The 20384-nt window shown below is 34.8% G+C and overlaps 2 protein-coding genes across 3 annotated transcripts in view; both read left to right on the top strand.

Moving 5' to 3' along the window:
* LOC107457369 (solute carrier family 2, facilitated glucose transporter member 1) overlaps positions 1–9149 on the top strand; it is a 61148-nt gene extending 51999 nt beyond the window's left edge. For both annotated transcript variants that reach the window (XM_043045334.2, XM_016075523.3), the window contains exons 8-11: positions 2412–2624; positions 4811–4886; positions 5890–6017; positions 8649–9149. In XM_043045334.2, coding sequence (XP_042901268.1) covers positions 2412–2624; positions 4811–4886; positions 5890–6017; positions 8649–8792 — 561 coding nt within the window. In that variant the 3' untranslated portion in view covers positions 8793–9149. The remainder of the gene's footprint in view (positions 1–2411; positions 2625–4810; positions 4887–5889; positions 6018–8648) is intronic.
* Positions 9150–14420: 5271 nt separating this feature from the next.
* LOC107457350 (solute carrier family 2, facilitated glucose transporter member 1-like) overlaps positions 14421–20384 on the top strand; it is a 17706-nt gene continuing 11742 nt past the window's right edge. The window contains exons 1-3 of the mRNA XM_043044676.2: positions 14421–15001; positions 17497–17622; positions 20019–20304. Coding sequence (XP_042900610.1) covers positions 14804–15001; positions 17497–17622; positions 20019–20304 — 610 coding nt within the window. The 5' untranslated portion in view covers positions 14421–14803. The remainder of the gene's footprint in view (positions 15002–17496; positions 17623–20018; positions 20305–20384) is intronic.

Here is a 20384-nt window from a genome sequence, read left to right as displayed (position 1 = left end):
TCTCCAACAGTGGTCCCGCAGTGGACTGATCGTTAAGACACGGTTCCCAGCAGATCACCGAAGTCAAGCATCACTGGCTGCGGTCAGTGTGCGGGTGGGTGATCACTTGGATCAGTCTGCGTAGGGACCGAGGGTGGGCTGCATTGATCCTCGTTAAACTGTTCTACCGTAAAGTGCTCGACTGCGCGTGCAGGTCATCGGGCTACCGAAGCGGGGGTGCCATTCCCTCTGCAAAGGATTAAAATTGTGATGGCATGTCTTCGGATCATCCTCAGGGATGCGCCAATAGCCCATTGTGCAACTCTAGTGCGACGTAAATGAACTACAGCAACAACAGCATCTCCAACATAGTACAGTGCGCTGGAAAAAAAAAGGAAAAAGAGTTCACTGCTGACTTGATTTTTGATCTAATGGAGATTTTTGATCTAATTTTTGATCTTCGCTTTCTATGACTCAATCATAATAGTTCGAGGGTAAGTAGCGATGGCTCAGGGGAAAGAGCGTTTGCCTTCCAATGAGGTGAACCGGGTTCGAATCCTAGCGATGGTTGTTCGATACAACACAGATCACAGTGCCGACGTGAAATATCCTCAGTGGTAAACGAATCTTGGTTTAGAGTACCCTTGCCGTAAGGCTAACCGTGGGGGATTCCCATAGTCTTCCTCTCCGTGTAACGCAAACTCGGGTTAGTTCCATTAAAAAGTCCTCCACAAAGGCAAATTTCTCAAAATACTTAATCCAGGAGTCCCTTTGTCTTCTGAATTTGGTTCAAAATTACAATACTATGTAGTAGAACATTAGTAGTCGTGAACCCCAAAACTGGGTCGGTTGTTCAACGACTGTTAGAAAGTAAAATGCTTCGAGGGGATGATGCCCAATATACTAATTAATTAGTGCAGACGATATTTTAAATTACGAAATCAGTCAAAAAAACGTACTTTCTCTGAAAACCTCTTTATTTGAACGGATTCTGATTTCTGAAAGTAAAATATAGAGGTATCCGCAATCTGGGAAATTTGGACCCCATAGTTTGGTGAGGAGAGGGATCTAAAGTTTGGATCCCATAATGTTAATATTATTTTTTACGTATTTCGCCATATCTGGAGAATTTCGTAAGCAAAATTGAAAAATATTTGCACCCATTTATGAAAATTATTACTTTTAGTAAATATTTTTTATTTTCCATTTTATTTAATAATGATCGGAGGAATTTTTATTTCAAATTCATATTTTTCACATTTTAAAGAATGTAATTTTGCATACCAAAATTCAAAATTTGAGAGAAATCGATCAAATTGCTCCTGAGAAATCGAATGAGGAAGCTGTATTTTTAAAACTAGTTTTCTCAGTAACTATTCGACCTATTTAGCTCAAATTTTGTATTTTACTACATAAAACTTAATTTAATTGTCTTTGAAATGCTGTAAAAAAATTTATACCTAACTATTCAAATTTCTTTTTACTATTAGATAAAATAATAATCAATAAATATTTACTAAAAGTTATATTTTGTATGGAATTATCTTTGGATAAACAAATTTTATAATTGTTTGCAAATATTTTTCAATTCGTTTGAAAAGTTCTGGAGACAGAGCGAAATACACAAAAAATGAAATCATTAAGGGTTTCAAACTTAAGACAACTTCCCTGTCCAAACTATGTGACCATATTTCCCAGATGGTACCTACCCCCTTATATTTAGTAGCCCTAATAAATCCTACTACTCCAGGGTAAAACGTCCTCTTAAATGTCATGCATAGTTATCACACTAGTCTGAATAATTTTTTGGCAGTTCATAACATGCAGGATTATGAATATGAAGAATAATAATGATTATTCTTCACAGAATCAGACAGAAATAATGATTAACATTTTCTAGTGACAAATGCTGTATAAAAATAGCTTTTGTTAATTAATATTAGTACTTACTATAATTAAAAAAATACTTATTAACCCCTTGACACACGAAGACGTCTGGGAGACGTCATTTGTTTCTTATGTCGAAACAATAATTGACGGGTCTCAGACGTCTTCAATACAGAGATGCCTACTTGTTCCGGGCAGCAAACAAATATTTTAAAGTGGCAATTTATCAATTGTGATTCTTGGTTTAATAAATTCAATTCAGTAGATTTTTTATCCACTACTTTATTGTAGTTATGTCATGCTATACCTTTTGAAAAGCAAGCAAAAATTGTCAAATATTAGCAAAATTTAGCTTGTAGTTATTTACCTTTTCTCTTAATTATTTTGGCGTGTCCGGAGCAGTTGGAATCTCTGTCAACATTCCGTAGCGAGTTGTTGTTTACGGTGCAATCAAACTAATTTCTATATCTAAAAAATTAATGATACTTCAAGGTGTTAATGCTATTCTTGTAATATTAGTTTTGACGTTTAGTTTTTAATTGTAGGTTATCTTTTATTCTACCGAAATATTCCGAAACGCTGGTTTAACGACACAAGCAGCAATAAATGCCACTCTAGGAATGGGCTCGGTCAATGTGGTCATGACTCTGGTGTCCATGATCTTGGTGGAAAGAGCTGGCCGAAAAACACTTCATTTGACTGGTCTGGCCGGTATGATGATAATTACACTGCTGCTAACAATATCCCTTGCCCTCACGGTAAGTTCAGAAGATTGTTTTCTACTTGTAGCATTTTGACTATCTCATTTAACATTATTTAGTTATTATATACATTAACGCGCTGAATGCCACGCTAATTTTGCATGGCTTGCCCGTCTGGCTAAAATTATTTTCTCAGCATGCGTTGCATTCATTTCTTCAAACCATTTTAGCAACGATAATAATATTTTCAAAAAAAATTTACACGAATTATGTGTTTCTAATGATCTTGGCATCGCTGGTCACGGGTGACCCCTCGTGGCACTACGAACAAACTCAGTGCCGGTCACCGGTGACCCCCATGGCATTCAACGTGTTAAAGCGTTATATAGTTGGTCTATAGTCACCGTTACTGATCCAGACGAATGGAATACGTTCCATAGACTATAGTTTGTCTGTGGAGCAAACTCCCCTCGCCATGAAGTCTAAGGCCATCAGCTACTATGGAAAGAAAATATAGCTCATTTCAAAGAGGGAAGCTTCTATTTCCCCTAATTCCCTTTCTCTCATCGACCCTAGTTAAAACCTGTCTTTAAGATAAACCACACACGCCTAATCATAGTCCGTCCTCGTAACTATAGCCACCGCAATTGCTCTTTTATGAATGGCGAGGGGAGTTTTTTACATCGACTATATATTTGCATGCGCTTTAAAGCCCTTGATTACAGAGATGATTAGAAGAAAGATTTCCTGGATATTGCATACGTTAACACTTAGAAAAATAATTGTCGAATTCTCTGTTTAGCAGTATGTAAATTTTTTTCATTTTAATTCTAATAACATATATGTTTTGCAATTTAGTTCAACTTAAAAAATAAATACATCCTTATTTACTTTTACAAATATTTCATTTTTCTACGATTATTGAGTAGTATTTTTGTGATTTCGAAACACTAACTCAACAATATCTGTTCCAGTTCGGTAAAAATAAGTTTCAAAATTAAAATTGCAAATATTTTCAACCTTTCAAAAGTAGAATTTAAATATTGCTTTGATGTATTTACGTCATAGCTAATGGTCACACTTTGTTTATTTGTAGTTCGTAAATTTTTAATGTTATAAAAGAAAAACTCATTTTAATATATTTCTCTGTGCTTAAAATGCGAACAATGACGTAAAATTTCAAAAAAAAAGCAAAAAACAAATCCTTTTTGCAAGTATAAGTTGAAACTTGTATAGACAACAAAAATGCAATGGTTTTTACATTGATGATATCTTGAATAAGATGTATTCAAATATTTTTTTCATACTTGCAGACACGATCAATCCCTTAATTTCACTTTATGAAAATGTATCTACAGTTTTAGTATGCCATTTAGTTAAATAAAAATTATAAATTCAGTCATAAAGATGAAACTTGCAAAAGAAGTTACGTTAATTAAAAAAGAAACAGTGGTAGTTTAAATAAAAATCATTTATATTACCCAAGTTATATTGCCTACGAATATGTTTAATGCTGTTTTTTAAAAAAAAGCACGATTTACTTAGAAATCGCAAATTTATTTTTTATCTCCTTGATTTAAAATAAATTTAATCTTTCTTTTCTTTTAACTTAAAAAGAAACAGAACACAGTTTTATTTAAGAAGTTAATATGAGCAGATGTAAAAATAATTTTTGCTCCAATAATGTATAAGCATTAGGCTAATAATTATAGATTTTTTTTACACCATCAGTAAAATAAGAAAATCACCAGCTTTCCCCCTTAATACTTAAATTTTTTTTTCAAAATATATTTATTATTATCCAATTATTTTTGTAATAGTTTATAAGCAAACACCCTCTTGTCGTAAGTTGCTTTCGTAATAACTTGCACGGTTTAATTTATTATAAATTCAGTATTTCACTAAGCGACTTCGCAAAGCCATTTTGCAACAGGAAATTCATTTTTATTTTATGGTTCTTGTTTTGCTTTTTTACCCTTAAAAGACTAACGCGTATAAGCGGTATGACATTTTTACTTCATGTATCCAATGTAGCGTATATAGCGACAAGTATTTTTCCTTTTATTATTCTTGTATTTCCACTTTATTTCTTCATAATTAAATAAATATATAAAATTAGTATTATAATTTATTATTATAAATATATTGAACTTGAAGTACTTCCTGACCGTTCGGGTTTAAATTCTATATTTTATTTTTTAAAAAAAGGCTTACTTTCATTGATGTTTGCATTTCTTTTACAGCCCAGGGCTGCTTGGTTATCATATGTCAGCGTAATTTGTATTATTGGCTTCATAGTAATGTTTGCTTGTGGCCCAGGTAAGAAATTCTGTTATCTTACTCAGCAATTAATTTTTTAACCATTTTTATCTCCTAATACGCTTGTACTCTTTAAACATTTTAATTCTTTAACATTATTTAAGGGACATTATCACCCTGTTTTTTTAATTCTTTAATTTTTGTGCGTAAAATTAATCCTATATTATTTAAAGTTGTTGTAGTTCCTTTACGTCGCACTAGAGGTACACAATGAGCTATTTGTGACTATCTGGGAAACATCCTTGAGGAGGAAAACATGCCATTGCAACTTTGATCCTCTGCAGAGGGGATGGCATCCCCGCTTCGGTAGCCCTAAGGCCTACACGCAAAGTATAGCACTTTACGGTAGAAGAGTTTAACAAGGACCGATACCACACGTCATCGGTCTCTACGCAAAGTGATCCAAGTGGTCACCCATCCACACACTGATGCTTGACTTCGGTGATATGCTGGAAACCGTGATTTAACGATCAGTCCACTGAGGGACTATTTCATTTTAAAAAAAAGGAAATAAACCATTTTTTTTGAAAAAAATCTTCAACGTTATTAACTTTTTGGTTATTTAAACGTATATTAAGCATTGAATTTTGGGTCCCTCACTGGACTGATCGTTAAGACACGGTTCCCAGCAGATCACGGAAGTCAAGCATCAGCGTATTGGTCCGAGTATCGAGTATTGGTCCTTGTTAAACTGTTCTACCGTAAGGTACTAGACTTCGCGTGTAGGCTTTAGGGCTACCGAAGCGGGGATGCCATCCCCTCTGCAGAGGATCAAAGTTGCGATGGCATGTCTTCCTCCTCAGGGATGTTTCCCAGACAGTCACAAATGGCTCATTGTGCACCACTAGTGCGGCGTAAATGAACTGCAAAAATAACATTGAATCTTGGGTTTATAAAAAAATCAGGTTTTCGGTAAATAACAAAAATTATGGTTAACTGCCTTGGCCTGGAAACAAGATTAAGGTAGCAGTTGAATACAGTATTTTGTTTTGTTATCTTGTAGGTTCCATTCCTTGGTTCTTAGTAGCGGAAATCTTTGGACAAGGAGCTCGACCATTGGCTACAAGTATTGCCGTATCAGTCAACTGGATGGCTAATTTCATAGTCGGTTTAGGATTTTTACCTATTGTGGTAAGTTAAATTCTTTCATTTAATTTAATGTTAAATATTGTATCATGCTCTACCTTTTCCAACAACGCTCAAAGTTGATGGAAACGGTGCTATCTATTTCACGAAGATCCGTAATGCATTAATTTTGGCACTTGTCCTAGTGAGGGAATTTCCTTTTTAAAATATATTTTCTTAGTCCTTATAATATCGGGGTTGAACGTTGTTTCTGAAGCTTCTCGAAAATGTCAGGTTTAGCCTGAAAGAGTCAGAAAACAACGCTTTGCCTTTTACAGCGGACAACTAAACCTTAATTCAGGATTAAAAGTTGACTCGTTGATTTTGAGGCCGAAGTTCCCAGACTAATTGTAAACGTCGAAACAACGTTCAAAAATTGGCGTAGGAAGGAGATTTTCAACCTCTTTATACCTAAAGACTAAGGGATGCATTGCAAAATCAATGGGGAACCACATATGCAAAAATGAAAAGAAAAATTGTACGAGCCTAGGACTATTGTATCCTTATAAATAGGGGGGAAATTTTGGTTACATTGCGTTATTTTTGTGTTCATGAAAATGACAAAATATATAATAGCTAGTTAACTGAAATATGGAATATAAAATACTGTTGATGCATTTTCTCCAATGATCCAACAAAAAACGAGGCCAGGACAGCTTGGTTGATAGAGCACTGGGCCCATGTCCAAGAGTTCGTGGGTTCTATCCTCGCCAGCTGAAGACTCCCCGTTTAGTAAATGGTAACTGATGCACGTTAAATCTGTCGAGTCGCAAAGTCCTCCATGTTCCCATAACAAATCAATACCTCTGGGGGTACTGATCCAGGATTTTCCTTGTCCTTCTGGATTGGTTCAAAATTACAAGGCTACGGAGTTGAACATTAGTAGTCGTAAACCCGAAATTGGGTCGGCTGTTCAACGATGGATATAAAATAAAAATGATCCAACAATCAGAGCCGCTTTGGCTCAGGTGATAGATCTTTCGCCTTCCAATGAGGTGAACCGGGTTCGAATTCCAGCGATGGCTGGTCGATGCGAATTCATCACCAGGCTAGCACCGACCATAGTGTTGACGTGAAATATTCTCAGTGGTAGACATATCATGGATTAGAGTCCCCTTGCCTTTAGGCTAACAGTGGGAGGTTTTCGTGGTTTTCCTTTCTATGAAACTCAAATGCGGGTTTGTTCCATCAAAAAGTCCTCCACGAAAGCAAATTTCTCCCAATAGTTGATCCAGGAGTTCTCTATTCTTCTGGATTGGGTTCAAAATTACAAGGCAATGGAGTTGAACATTAGTAGCCTTAAACTCAAAAATTGGGTCAGCTGTTCAACGACAGTTATGAAACAAAATGTATAATCAAAACAGTATAATTTTCTCATAGTTTCTGATAAAAGATCAGATGCAGAAATTCCATTATTAATTTGAGAGATATTAAATAAAAAATGTCTTACATTTAATAATTTACAACAGCATATCAGCATATTTTTAGAAATTTACAAGGCTCATCAAAAATGCCGAACTTACACAAAACAAACCCAATGCTTGCTTTTTTTTTTAATTATTAGTTGAAAGGGCAACATCTCAAGGACAACGAAAAAGCTTCCAAAGTTCACTGGTTCGCAAGTTGAAAATCACTAGCTTCGTAAATTAGAAATTCTCAAAAACCTTATCCCGTTTTCAAGACGGCAATGGAGCTTTAACGCATGGTTTGTTAACTACTAAAGATATTTCTGCGATTTTTCGAACTTTTATTATGATAAAACTTGATACTCTCCCAGCATGTACTTTCACTTCACTGAGCTTGATTACCGATTGATTAAAAACCTACAATGGAACAAATCTGTTAAATGAAAATATGATTTAAAAGTAATCAGGCATGCTTCTTCGGAAACTCGATAATATCTAATTTCTAAATAAGAACACAGAATCATGGCATAAGAACACAGTATCAGGAGCAGTATTTGGACTTACGGGCGAGATTCGAACCCAAACATGTTTCCTTGAATACCGGCCAGGAGGCGAGCGGTGAGCGTGCTTGACTGTGAAGCTAGTGGCTGCGGGTTCGAATCCCGCTCAGGGCATGGGTGTTTCTCTCTGTGTGTTGTCCTCTATTGTGTGTGATGAGTGTGGCCCACCCTATGAACTGGCATCTGTGGCAATGTGGCGGGGGTAACGTTGCTCGCCTACGTGACTTTGGTCTTAAGATGCAGCCCAAAATGTGCAATACTTCCGGCACCTTCCGTAGCGAAGAACGATAAATTCATTGCCAGCCGTTAAAATTGCCTTTAATTAGAGCAAGAACTTTAATTCAAGCCAAGAGGTACTTAGATTCAATAAAAAAATAACTTGTGACTGTGAATATACTTAAAACGAATATAAAATAACCATTTTAACTAGTTTTTTTCCCTTCCATCACCTTATATTAACTTAAGAATTTTCGGGAAGCATATTAAAACTTTTGTTACCTAGACCTCTATGAAACTCATTTATGCGCTGAATAGAAATTTTTTTTGACTTCTAATTAAATTAGTACTGTTTTTTTTCTCTTAAAACACTTCTATAATTCTTTAAGCATTTAAATGTTTTTTTAAACGTATGTTTCTAAACCATGCTTCTAATTTAACACTTATATTTCCAGAGCTCAATTGGCGAGTACACTTTCCTTATTTTCTCTGCGCTATTGGCTATGTTTTGGCTCTTCACATACAACCAAGTTCCAGAAACAAAAGGAAGAACAGTGGAAGAAATTACTGCAGAATTCCGGCAAAAAGCCAACAGTTAGAACATAGTTTTCCTACAAAGAAAATGAAACGGAGCTTCAAAGTTTTAGAAGATGAGAAACTTGCATTCTGTTTTTTCCCATCATTCATATAATAGATTATTTCATGAGTGATCTTTTAAAGATTCCAATGAAAGTAGTCGTCTATCTATATATTTTGCATATATTTTATAAATATATATTATATATATCTGGTGCGTATGTATAGAAGTATTTTTCAAAGTATATACTTTTATGTTGCGTTGTTTTAATGAACTGTTCTATTTGAATTTTACCTAGATTTAAAGAATCTCATTTTTATTTTGCTGTAAATAATCTTCATCATTGCCTGATTGTATTTAAAAATAAATTGTTTCTATATTTATGCCTTTTTTTCTGAAAGTTTAACTAGCACTTTTAAAGCTATGTTGGATATAAGCACATAATCACACTTAATTCTGCGTCCCTGATAATAAGTATGAGGGCAAGTAATTAAGTTCTTAGAATCTGGCAACAAAAACACTACTTGCAACGCAGACGATTTTCACCAAAATTTAAGCATTTACGTGATCGTCTGCGTTTATAGAACATCAAAAGGTGCGACAGTCAATACACTGAAAATTTTCAAAAAACCTAGTGTAAAGTAATTATGGAGTTATATCGAATTGATTTCAGAGCCATAATTTTTTATGACTACGTTCGACACAGAAACAGTGTAGCAATAGAATGAAATCGATGTTTGGTAGTGAATTACCATCAAAGGCAACGATTTACAATTAGTTTAAAGAACTCTCCCGCGGTCGGAAGAATTTCAGTGATGATCGAGAGGATCTACCAAGAAGTGCTATGACTCCCGAAAGCATTGAAGCTGTGAGAAACTAATTTCTTCTGATCGTCACATGACATATAAGGAAAATAGAAACATGGTTAAACATTTCAAGGACCCAAGTATATTCAATTTTGCATGATCATTTAAAGGTGAAATAAGCGCGTTCCCAATGAATCCCCCACAATTTATCTCAAGCTCAAATGGACGCTTGTGTGAAATGGTGCCAGGAAATTTAAAAAAAATTCAACTCTAGTGCCTTAAAACGTGTATACAATCTATTGTGTGATGAGACATGAATATATTCCTATGAACTACACGCAAAACAATGCATGGTTTGGGTGTTTACAGATGACAGTAGACTGACAAAAATTGTTCGTTCAAGGAGCGCTTCCAAAAAAATTGCTTCTTTTTTCGGTAAATCTGGCCATATTGGAATCTTTCCTTTGGCGGATAGTAAAACAGTTTTTGATTTACCACAATTTGCTTACCGGAAGTAGAGAGATAAGAAAAAAAAACAATTCAAAACGTTGCATCATTTTGCACCAAGACAACGCAAGCTTCGCTATCTATGGATTATTTGAAGCGCGAAAAAAAATTTAATAGATGACTCATTGTCCATATTAACCAGACCTAGCTCCGAAGGACTTTTTATTTCCGTTTATAACCCGGAAGAGGTCGTTGAAGCTTACAAATGTTTCTGCTGTACCACTTTCAGAGTGGCATAAATGTTTTGAAAATAGGTTTATTCGAATGCAAAAACGTATCGATGCTGCAGGAAAATACTTTGACGTATTAAAGTGATTTCGAAAATATTTTTGTGCTAGTAAATATCGTTAACATTTTTATCACCGAAACTTTATTTTTTTTTAAAAAAATTTGATTTAATTATTACTTTTTGTGAACACACGTTTTTTGAACCTTCGTTGCTTAAAAAGGTATTAAGGTTTGAAATGTTTTGTTTCAGTAAGAAAAGAGGTTAACAAAGCAGAATCCTTAAAATTTCTCTTCTCCTCAGCATCTAATGGAATAAAATCGCTTAAATTTTTGCTTGAATGATAAACTAACAGTTCCGGAAATATTTTGTGTGAAAAAGAATCTATGAGCAATATGTACGGATGTATATCCTTTACAATTGGGTGATTTCATACGACTTCCCTGGAATTTAAACCTATAGTTCACAGCCCTTTGTACTGTCTAGCAGATCAGGTTCGGTTTTATTAAACACAGCCATTTATCAAAAAATATGACAGTATATTTCAAATGAGATACGAAACCTGCTTTAATAGTTATTTAAATTAATAGAGAGATTTCGCAGTTTCATGTATCCTGCACGTTCCCGAATGTAAGCGACTGCGTATGTGCAACTGAGATGTGCCAGTTAGCGAACTGCGCACTATTAAAAGTTTAAAAAATAATAATAATAAAACAGTTAAAGAGGATGCGCGATGACTAAGACTGCGAAATCTCTCTAATAGCTAAAAAAAATCGAACTTACCTAAAATTAATATTCAGGTAACTAGATACTACAAAATAAAATCGATGAAATAAAAGTTGTAATTTTTATTCCAACATTGGCGATGACAAACAAGTTGTCTACCTACACAGTCTTTCATTCATCGATTCATCGCCAAATGACGTGGCGACGCTCTGCGATTAGTTATATGTGGTTTTTTATAAATGCCAGCAGTAATCTAGTCTAAAGTTATGGGGTCCCGGTTTTAACAACAGTATCTTATCTCGAGCCACAATGGCTCAGGAGATAGAGCGTTCGCCTTCCAATGAAGTGAACAGGGGTTCGATACCAGCAATGGCTGGTCGATACGAATTCTACATCCAGCTTGCACCGGCCACAGTGCTGGCGTGAAATATCCTCAGTGGTAGATGGATCATGGGTTAGAGTCCCCTTTCCGCCAGGCTAACCGTGGGAGGTTCTCGTGGTCTTCCACTCCATGTGACGCAAATGCGGGTTAGTTCCACCAAAAAATTCTCCACGAAAGCAAATTTCTCCGAATACTCGATCCAGGAGTTCCCTTGTCTTCTGGATTGGGTTCAAAATTACAAGGCTACGGAGTTGAACATTAGTAGTCGTAAGCCCATAAAATTGGGTCGGCTGTTCAACGACGGTTATAAGTTATAAGTACATTATCTTGAGCAACTCTCATCCCTACTAAAAAAATTTTTTAAATAGAAATAGCATTTGCAAAATATTTAAATTTTTCAATGTTATTGTTCTTGCATTTCTGTCGACATAGGGGGTACGACAAACAAAACCTAAACCTTCACAAGTTTGTATACCCAATGAGAACAAAAAAAAAATTCTTTTCTTGATAAATTCACTAATGTGCCGATTTTAAGTGCATTCATGAAAGGGGTAAAAATAAAAACCACTCTCTGTGTAATATGAGTTTATACTCATATATTAACGTGATGTGTGGCTGGGTGGCGCAGTTGGTTTGTCGTCGGCCTTCTGAGCCCAAGTTTGCGGGATCGATCCCCGGCCCAGACACCGGATTTTCAGGATTCAGAAAATCCTCAGCGGCCATGTCGCATGATTATGCGGCATGTAAAAGATCCCTGGAGTGCCTTATTGGCTCTTGGCATTTCCGGCAAAATTAAATTCCTAGTGCACTTTAGCATCCAAATAGAGTCTCGGTGCTGCCATCTAGTGTGGCAGAAACTAGACGTCCAAATTAACATGACCAACGGTATCTCACCCATTGTGGTGGTCCTGAAAGAGTGGATACCACCTCTGGAGAACGCACTAGTTCTGCTTATTGGCAAGACCGATTGTGCAGCTCATTGGAAAAAAAAATTTAAAAAAATATTAACGTGATTTTTAGCTGTACCTTTTTAAATATCGAGATACTCGAAATTTTACTAATTTGAAAGGACGGTCTGGCTGGTGTAAGTTCTAGTTTCTCGTAATATAAATTTCTAAGAATTTCTCGCTACATTTCTAATTTAGCTATTAAAATGTTATCTTAATGCTTGTAAAATGTAAATTTATATATGTAGGAATTTATTTATCAAATAATATTTTTATAATTGTTATTAAATTTATACTTTAAGTTTTTCAATTTTTAAACGTAAAGATTAGAAGTTTCTGATTAAGGTTAAATAAGTCTTAAATTAAAGCAACGCTCTATAACCTCGCACTTCGCTAGCAGGATAAATATAACTTTGCAACTTATTTAAGGCAAAAATAGTTTTCAATAATTATTCTTGATAGTTACTTTGAAATAGAAAAAATAAATTTATTTACTATTTCTAACCTAAAATAAGGAAAGGTACTTTTGGTACCTTTCTTAAAATTCCCAATTTATTGGAATGAAATTGCACGATTGAGGTAAGATCGTGATTATCACTAGTTGTTCGCTACCAGACCGTCTCCAATAGTCCATTGTGCACAACTTCAGTACCCGTAAATAAAGTACTACTACTACCTTCTAAATAGTTTTTCAATAAATCGAAACATGTTAAAAGGGAAAATTTAATTTACTAGGAAACAGTTCAGCCGTATTAATTACAGCAGGGCTCTAAAGAGGTATTTGTGTATCAACGTATCACCAAAAATGAATTTAAAATAATATTAACACAAGTTTTTGTTTTCTTAAACTACTTTCTGTTTATACAGATAACTTAATCAATAATGTACCTTTTTGCCAGGTTCAACGCACTGATTCGATCCGGGTTCAACGCACTGATTAGGTATCTGTATTGATTCAATGCTCCAAGCTTTAATGTATTTCATTTTATAACCGGAATTGAACAGCCGATCCAATTCTGAGTTTATAACTCTCAATGTTCAACTCCATAGTCTTATAATTTTGAAGCAAGTCCAGAAGACAAAGGAACTCCTAGATCAAGTATTGCATTGCAATCGTGGAGGACTTTTTGATGAAACTAACCCGCATTTACTTAGCATGGAGAGGAGAAACTCATAAACCTCCCACAATTAACCTGACGGCAAAGAGACTCTGACCCATGATCCATCTACCACTGAGGATATTTTTACGTCAGTACTGTACTGTGGTCGGTGAGAGCCGGGTGTGAAATTCGTACCGATCAGCCATTGCTGGGATTCGAACCTGGTAAGCCTCATAGGGTGGCGAACACTCTCTGCTCTGAGCCCCCGCAGCTCACTCCAGCTTTACGCAAAAAAAACTGGTTGTTTTACCTTTAAAAAAAAACAAATTGGCAATTTTAAAAAAAATTTCTAACTGTGCAATAATACCTATTGATATTAATGCTAAAAATAAGAACTGACCTCGGCATTAGTTAACGAATTCCGTTCACTTCTACCACTCAGTTTCTTCCGTTCCAGTAACCTATAGAGATCAGTGGTCCGGCAGTAAGTTTAAAATAAAAAGGAAGCTCCTTTTCCCATGGACACTCCTAGAGAAGGGAAATGACCAAAGGTGATCCCCGACTCGGGAGTACATCACCCTTATCTTTATATTTAATATAAGCCCAATTAGAAGTAGGACCATAAGTTTAAACTTATTATTTGCCATTTCTCTTACTTTAACCTGCACTTACTGCCATTATCTCCGTAACCCAAGGGCGATATAATCTATGAATGAGTGTGATATCAACACCTCCTAGAAAGAACAGGCCTCAGCACGGGTTACCATAAATATCCCTTAGTAGTCCAAACGTAATGACATATTTTGTATTTTCAACCACTGCGCAGCTTAGTACCCCTAACGTAATGACATCTTTCTTACTTTTCGTCTACTGCGCAGTTAACTTCGTCACATCGGACTACTAAATTGATTCATGCTGAGGCCTTTCTACTTCTAGGAGGTGTTGGTGATATCCGCTTCGTGGACAGGTACTCCGTAAAAAACTTCAGTCTAAGTCTATTCACTTTTTTCCTTCTCTCGATTATCAACAGATGGCAGAACAAAAAGAGGCGCTTATAACTTCCTCTTGATGATACGGATGTTTTGATTTATAGTAATCTGAGTTACTATGACGTCATAGGAGATTACTGGGTGAATATTTTTTATTAGTTTATTCTTAAGACAGGACTTCATCCTAGTGTTTCCCATTTTGAATGCAGTGCTTTAAATTGAAAGTTAACCTAAGCATTATTCCTAAAACATCAAACATTATCTTAGAACCAGTATGAAAAACTCATTCTTGCAAAATACTACGGACATTTAAAAAAAAGTGAAATCCACATTTTTCTCTATTTTTAAAAATGACTGAACAGATGATGACCGGCGAGGTGAAGACTGACGAGGAAGCAATTGGTGAAGTAACTGACCAGGTGATTGGTGAGGTTGCTGACCAAGTGATTATTGATGAGATTATTACTGACCAAGAAATGTCTGACCAGCAAAGGAAAGATGAGGAACCACCCATTCAAAAAATAACTTCTGTAGACCAGGAATCTCAAGTAATGTTCTGCATTTGAGATGGTATCTTTTTTCTATTTTATTTACTTCTTGATAGGCAATTTATTTAACTAAAAAGCCTCATTTTATTACAAATTAGTATGTGTTTAACATATTTTTTACCTCCTTTTTATGCTTCGCCAAGTTGCTAATAATTTTTTTTTAAATATAAGACTTTGATTTTTCACAATATGGGAATAACAACATTTTACAGTTTTATTTCGAGTTTCGAAATAGGACGTGGAAATCAATTATTGTACTCTAGTTTTTTAAATATTTTACACTGGGTCCATAAAAATTTAATGTGAATATTTTTATGCATTACAACTTTGAAAATTTGTTCTAGATGCTGTATGATCTTCAATTTTAATACAGTGCTCCATAAATTTAGCACAATGAACTATTTCGGAACTTACGTCCTGTTTCACTTTAATTTATGGTAAATAAAAAGTTACCATTTGTTTTAAATAAATAATACCAAAAAACTGAAATGGTAAGATCTTACATTGAATGAAAGCTTCATTCACTTCAAAAATATACAAATTATAAATAACAAAGCCAACTGGTTTCAAGTGCTCAAAAATAAGAGCTTATTTGCAAGACTTCCTAGATGTGAATGAGAAAAAACCTCATCTTTATTTTTCCATTTTTCATTGGAAACTTAACATTTTATATTTCAAATCACGTTTGTTTCTTCTCATTCACGTCTGGCAAGTCTTGAAAATGGTCGTCTATTTTTGAGCGCTTGAAACACGTCGACTGTTGTTTCCAATTTGTATATTTTTTGAAGTGAATGAAGTTTCCTAATATTTATTTTGTAACATATGATTGAAAACGCTCGTGACAAATTCCAGTTAAATGAACGGGAAGAAATTTTTTTTTTGCTTCGAGAAAATGTGCCGTCACACTTCAAAACCTCTGATTTGGTGAACGCATGTTTTGTTTGATATCACACATCACAACGCTTCATGGCAAATATTTTTGATCAATACAGGGTTCTGCACAACGTTCTGAGAAAAGGTGATGCAATCTGGACATTATAATATGACCCAAAGAAGAGTCGACACAGAATTGCTTTCTCGGTGCTCCCGAAACTAAATAAATTAGGAGACAACGGCAACTAAAAGGGGAAAACGCTACGTTGTCTTTTTTAACTCTAACTATGAAAACGATGAGTGTTCAAGCTCAGAGTTTTCGATTCATGCAGAAACCATCAACGCTTACAGGAATGTTCTGAAAAGGTTGAGAAAAGGCTTTTTTACGAGTAGAAAGACATCCCTACGACCTAGCTTCTGCAACAAATCAAGATCATTTGTCACTGCCATTAACACGTTGAATGTCGCGCTCATTTTACATGGCTTGCCCGTCTGGCCACACGATAAATAACTACAAACTAAATTGCAAATATTAGACAGATTTTGCTAGTTTTTGAAAGGTTTAGCATGACATGTCTGAAATAAGTAGTAAATTATATAAGCCTACAAATTGTTTAAAAATAGTGGTAGATAAAAATCTACTAAATTGAATTTATTAAACCAAGAATCACAATTAATAAACTACCACTTGAAAATATTTATTCGCTGTCCGGAGCAAGTTGGCATCTCTGTGTACATAAATAAAACTATTTTTGTGTGTTCTATATTGCATAAATTTCTTCAAGCCATTTTAGTAACGATAATAATCTAAAACAATTAAACATTTACTCGAATTATGTGTTTCTAATAATCTTGGCTGTTCTAATAATCTTTCTAATAATCCCCCGTGGCGTTAACTCAGTGCCAGTCACCGGTGACCCTCATAGCATTCAACGTGTTAATATGACTTGTGCGTCAGTTAAGTTGTGCGTCTCTTGAAGCATAATGCAACAGTGCCGCAAACACAGTACAGCCATCTAGCTCTGGTCGATTTCTTTTTATTACCGTGAATAAATGTCACAAACACAAAACTTTATTTAAAACTTTATTTTGTCAGTATTGAGGTTTCTGAGACAATAGCTGAAAAGGAGGTTTATTTCGAGTGCCTTTCCGGTTATGGAAAAGTCGATGGAAGATATTTGAGGAGCTCATAAAAACTACTTCGTACATGGTTAACATTTTGTTCTGATATATAGTCTCGAGACTTATTTTGCATAACTGATATTGTTAAAGTTAGTTAATATCAATGATAGGACATTTTTTAGGAGTGTATTATATTTCCTAAGGTTGAAATACAGTAGAATTCACAAAGTAGAATTTACGTTTTTGAAATATATATGTTATTAGTACATCTCGGGTTTTTTTCTTCCAAACTTAATATGATCCGAAACTGAAATGCAAATAAGTTCCACCTGTTTGAACTGGCAATTAATTGTAATAGTTTTTGGTAGGTACTCTTTTTCTTTTGAAATAAATAACTGAAATAAAACTGTTGTATGACTTATGTTTTGCATTTGTGTGTAGTTGGTTGAGTTGTATGACTTATGTTTTGCATTTGAGGAATATTGTGCTTTTAATTTTAGAACAAAAGGTATGGACATGGGGAATACAATCTTACTTCACATCTTTTATTCGCAATTGCTGCAGCTGGAGGTGGTGCAGGATTTCAACATGGCTACAACACAGGAGTTATAAATGCGCCGCAATCGGTAAAGATCTTTCCCTTCGAATTAATTATTGGAAAGAAAATTAAGATTCGTATCCTCACCCCTCACTACATCGAACAATAGTTCGTTATACCTTGCATTAGCCCGTTATACCTAAAAGTTGTATTTTTGGAATAATTAATAATAGACGTTAATTAATGAAATGAAACTAGGTACATATTTAGAAAATGAAATGTGCATTTGTTGTTATGCAAAGTGGTTCAGATATCGACCTATCGAAAAAAAATTTAAAGTAAAATTTAAAATAAAAATTTGAAAAAATGCTCATTGAACGATTTCCAGATAGCCCTGAAAAATTGGTCTTCTTGCTAGAGTGCAACAAAAATGAGTACCTCAGTAAGATGTGTGATTACCTCGGACACTTATGCACATGTTATATCTGTTATTCATGTCGTCCACTAAACTATCGAAGAGTCCATGTGGGATGCTCGTCCACTCCTCTCTCAAGGTGGTTTTCAGCTCTTGCACTGTTTGGAAAGGGTGTGTCCTTTGTGAAACACGTCTGGCAGGAGAAATTTAAGATTATTTTATGGGATTTAAGTCCGAGGAGTACACAGGTCATTGCATACGGTCAATATCTTTACTTTCTAGTGTGTCCGATACCTCGGCGCACCAGTGCGGCTGCGCATAGTCGCCCATAAATAGGAAGTCTTGACCTACCACACCCATAAATCGACAAACATGATCCAGAATAATCTCTCTGCAATAAGCTGCGGTATAATGTTACCTCGCTTAAAGGTGTGATGCAATGTTCAGCCATTGAGCTTGATGCCTGCTCATACCAGCATGTCTGGGCTATACCGATGACGTACACAACGCGTTCCCATCTCTCTCTCTCCACACTAACTGGTAGCCAGAATCACTTTTCATAGTGAATCAGGATTCGTCGGAGGGCATCATTCTGAACCTTTACTGATTACTCCAACCAATACGTTCCTTATACCAACGCAATCTTACTTGACGATGGCGAGGTTAGAGCGGAAGGCATCGAACAGGGTTCGGTGCATGCAAATCAGCTTGATTTTATCGCCGTCAGATGGCTCTGGGAGAAACACGTGTACCGGTAGTTGTTGCAAGGTCTGCAGCTAGCAAGGTTTGCTTACGAGTAACATTTCTGTTCTTTTTCACTACTGGGATACATACTTCAATTATATAAAGAAAATACATTACACTCTTCCAAGTGTATATACCATTTATTACACCATTATTCGTATATTTATTACATTATTATCAATGTTTATTTATTATTTTTGTAGTAAGCTTGTAAAAGTAATTTATTTTTCAAGATTTGATTTTTTTTTTTTTTGTTTAATTTCAAAGAATAGTTTGAATGAGTAAGAATTATTGTTAAGTTCATAGAGATGAGATATGACTGTGGATGAGATGTGACATGAATGACTTGGAGAATATGCTAAGATATGACTTGGAGATGAGACATGAAGGTGCAGTACAGTAATATCTCATCACAGACTGTGCATTTCCCCAATTTTAAAAATTTCAGATTTACCTACTGTTTAGATAAACAATTTAAAATAAAATGTACATTCTTAATTTGATTTCGTAATTAGAATTCATCGTAATTTTCTTTGAGAAATTATCTGATAAATTACAAACAAGAAACATGCTGTTTTAAACGAATTAAAATAAAGTACAAATAAAAAGGTTATTCAAAAACTAAAACTTTAAAAAAAATCAAAAAATTAGTTTGAATGCATGCAAGAAAAATTTCCGTGGTTAAAGGGTAAAAAACGGCAATTTTTTTAGTAACTAGTATTTTTAGAATTTGTATTATTTCAGTCATTCATATTACTTTTATATTTACCAATATATTCGATGTCCAAACGAAATTCATCAACAATATGGTATTCAAAAAGTATCGTTATCGATAATACAGGAGAAAATATCATTCTTGATGCTTAACGTTATCATTAATAATCTCACGATTACCATTTCCGATATTTATTGTTGCTGATATTGATCACGATATTCTCGTTGTCAATAACATTATACTGATGTTTACCTTTTCTGGTTGTATTAAGAGTGAAAGATAGTTCACATACAGTTCGAAATAAATTTGTGTTGGACGAACATAAAATGTAAGATAATGAAATAAAAAAAATTATTATTTTTCTGGAAGTAAAAAAGCTCTTACAAACTCGATTCATAAAATATTAATTTATGAATTGGGCAAAACCTACGGACTAAAGTAAACAACACTGTTCAATAATATAATATCAATATGGTTCTATATTGTGGTGTTTCAAAGCAGGAATATGATGGTAAAAACTTTGGTGGTTATAACTAGGTATAAATAGCTAAAAAAATATTTATATTTTCCCAGCTCAAATTTTCAGTAACAGCCTTTTTCATTTACATAGCTATTGGTGGATTTCGTAAAGGAAACATACCAGAATCGTTATGGAGAAGTAATGGAAGAAAATAAAGTTGGTATCCTGATCTCTACTTTAGTGGCTGCATTCTGCCTGGGTGGCATGATCGGGGCTTTACTTTCGTCATACGCGGCCGATTATATCGGACGCAAATGGGGTCTCATTTGGAATAACATTCTCGTTTTCGTAGGAGCAATTCTCGAAGGTTGTTCCAAAGAAGCCAGTTCATACGAAATGTTCATCATAGGAAGATTCATAATTGGTATTAACTGTGGTAAGTGACTAGCATGTAAAGTGCCACGTCAGTCATCAGTGGCTGACGCTGTAATTTCAGGAATATATATACGTATATAT

Source organism: Parasteatoda tepidariorum, chromosome 3, assembly GCF_043381705.1.
Source record: "Parasteatoda tepidariorum isolate YZ-2023 chromosome 3, CAS_Ptep_4.0, whole genome shotgun sequence".
Lineage (NCBI taxonomy): Eukaryota > Metazoa > Arthropoda > Arachnida > Araneae > Theridiidae > Parasteatoda > Parasteatoda tepidariorum.
The sequence above is the reverse complement of the archived record's forward strand: the minus strand, read 5'-3'. Positions and strand labels throughout refer to the sequence as shown.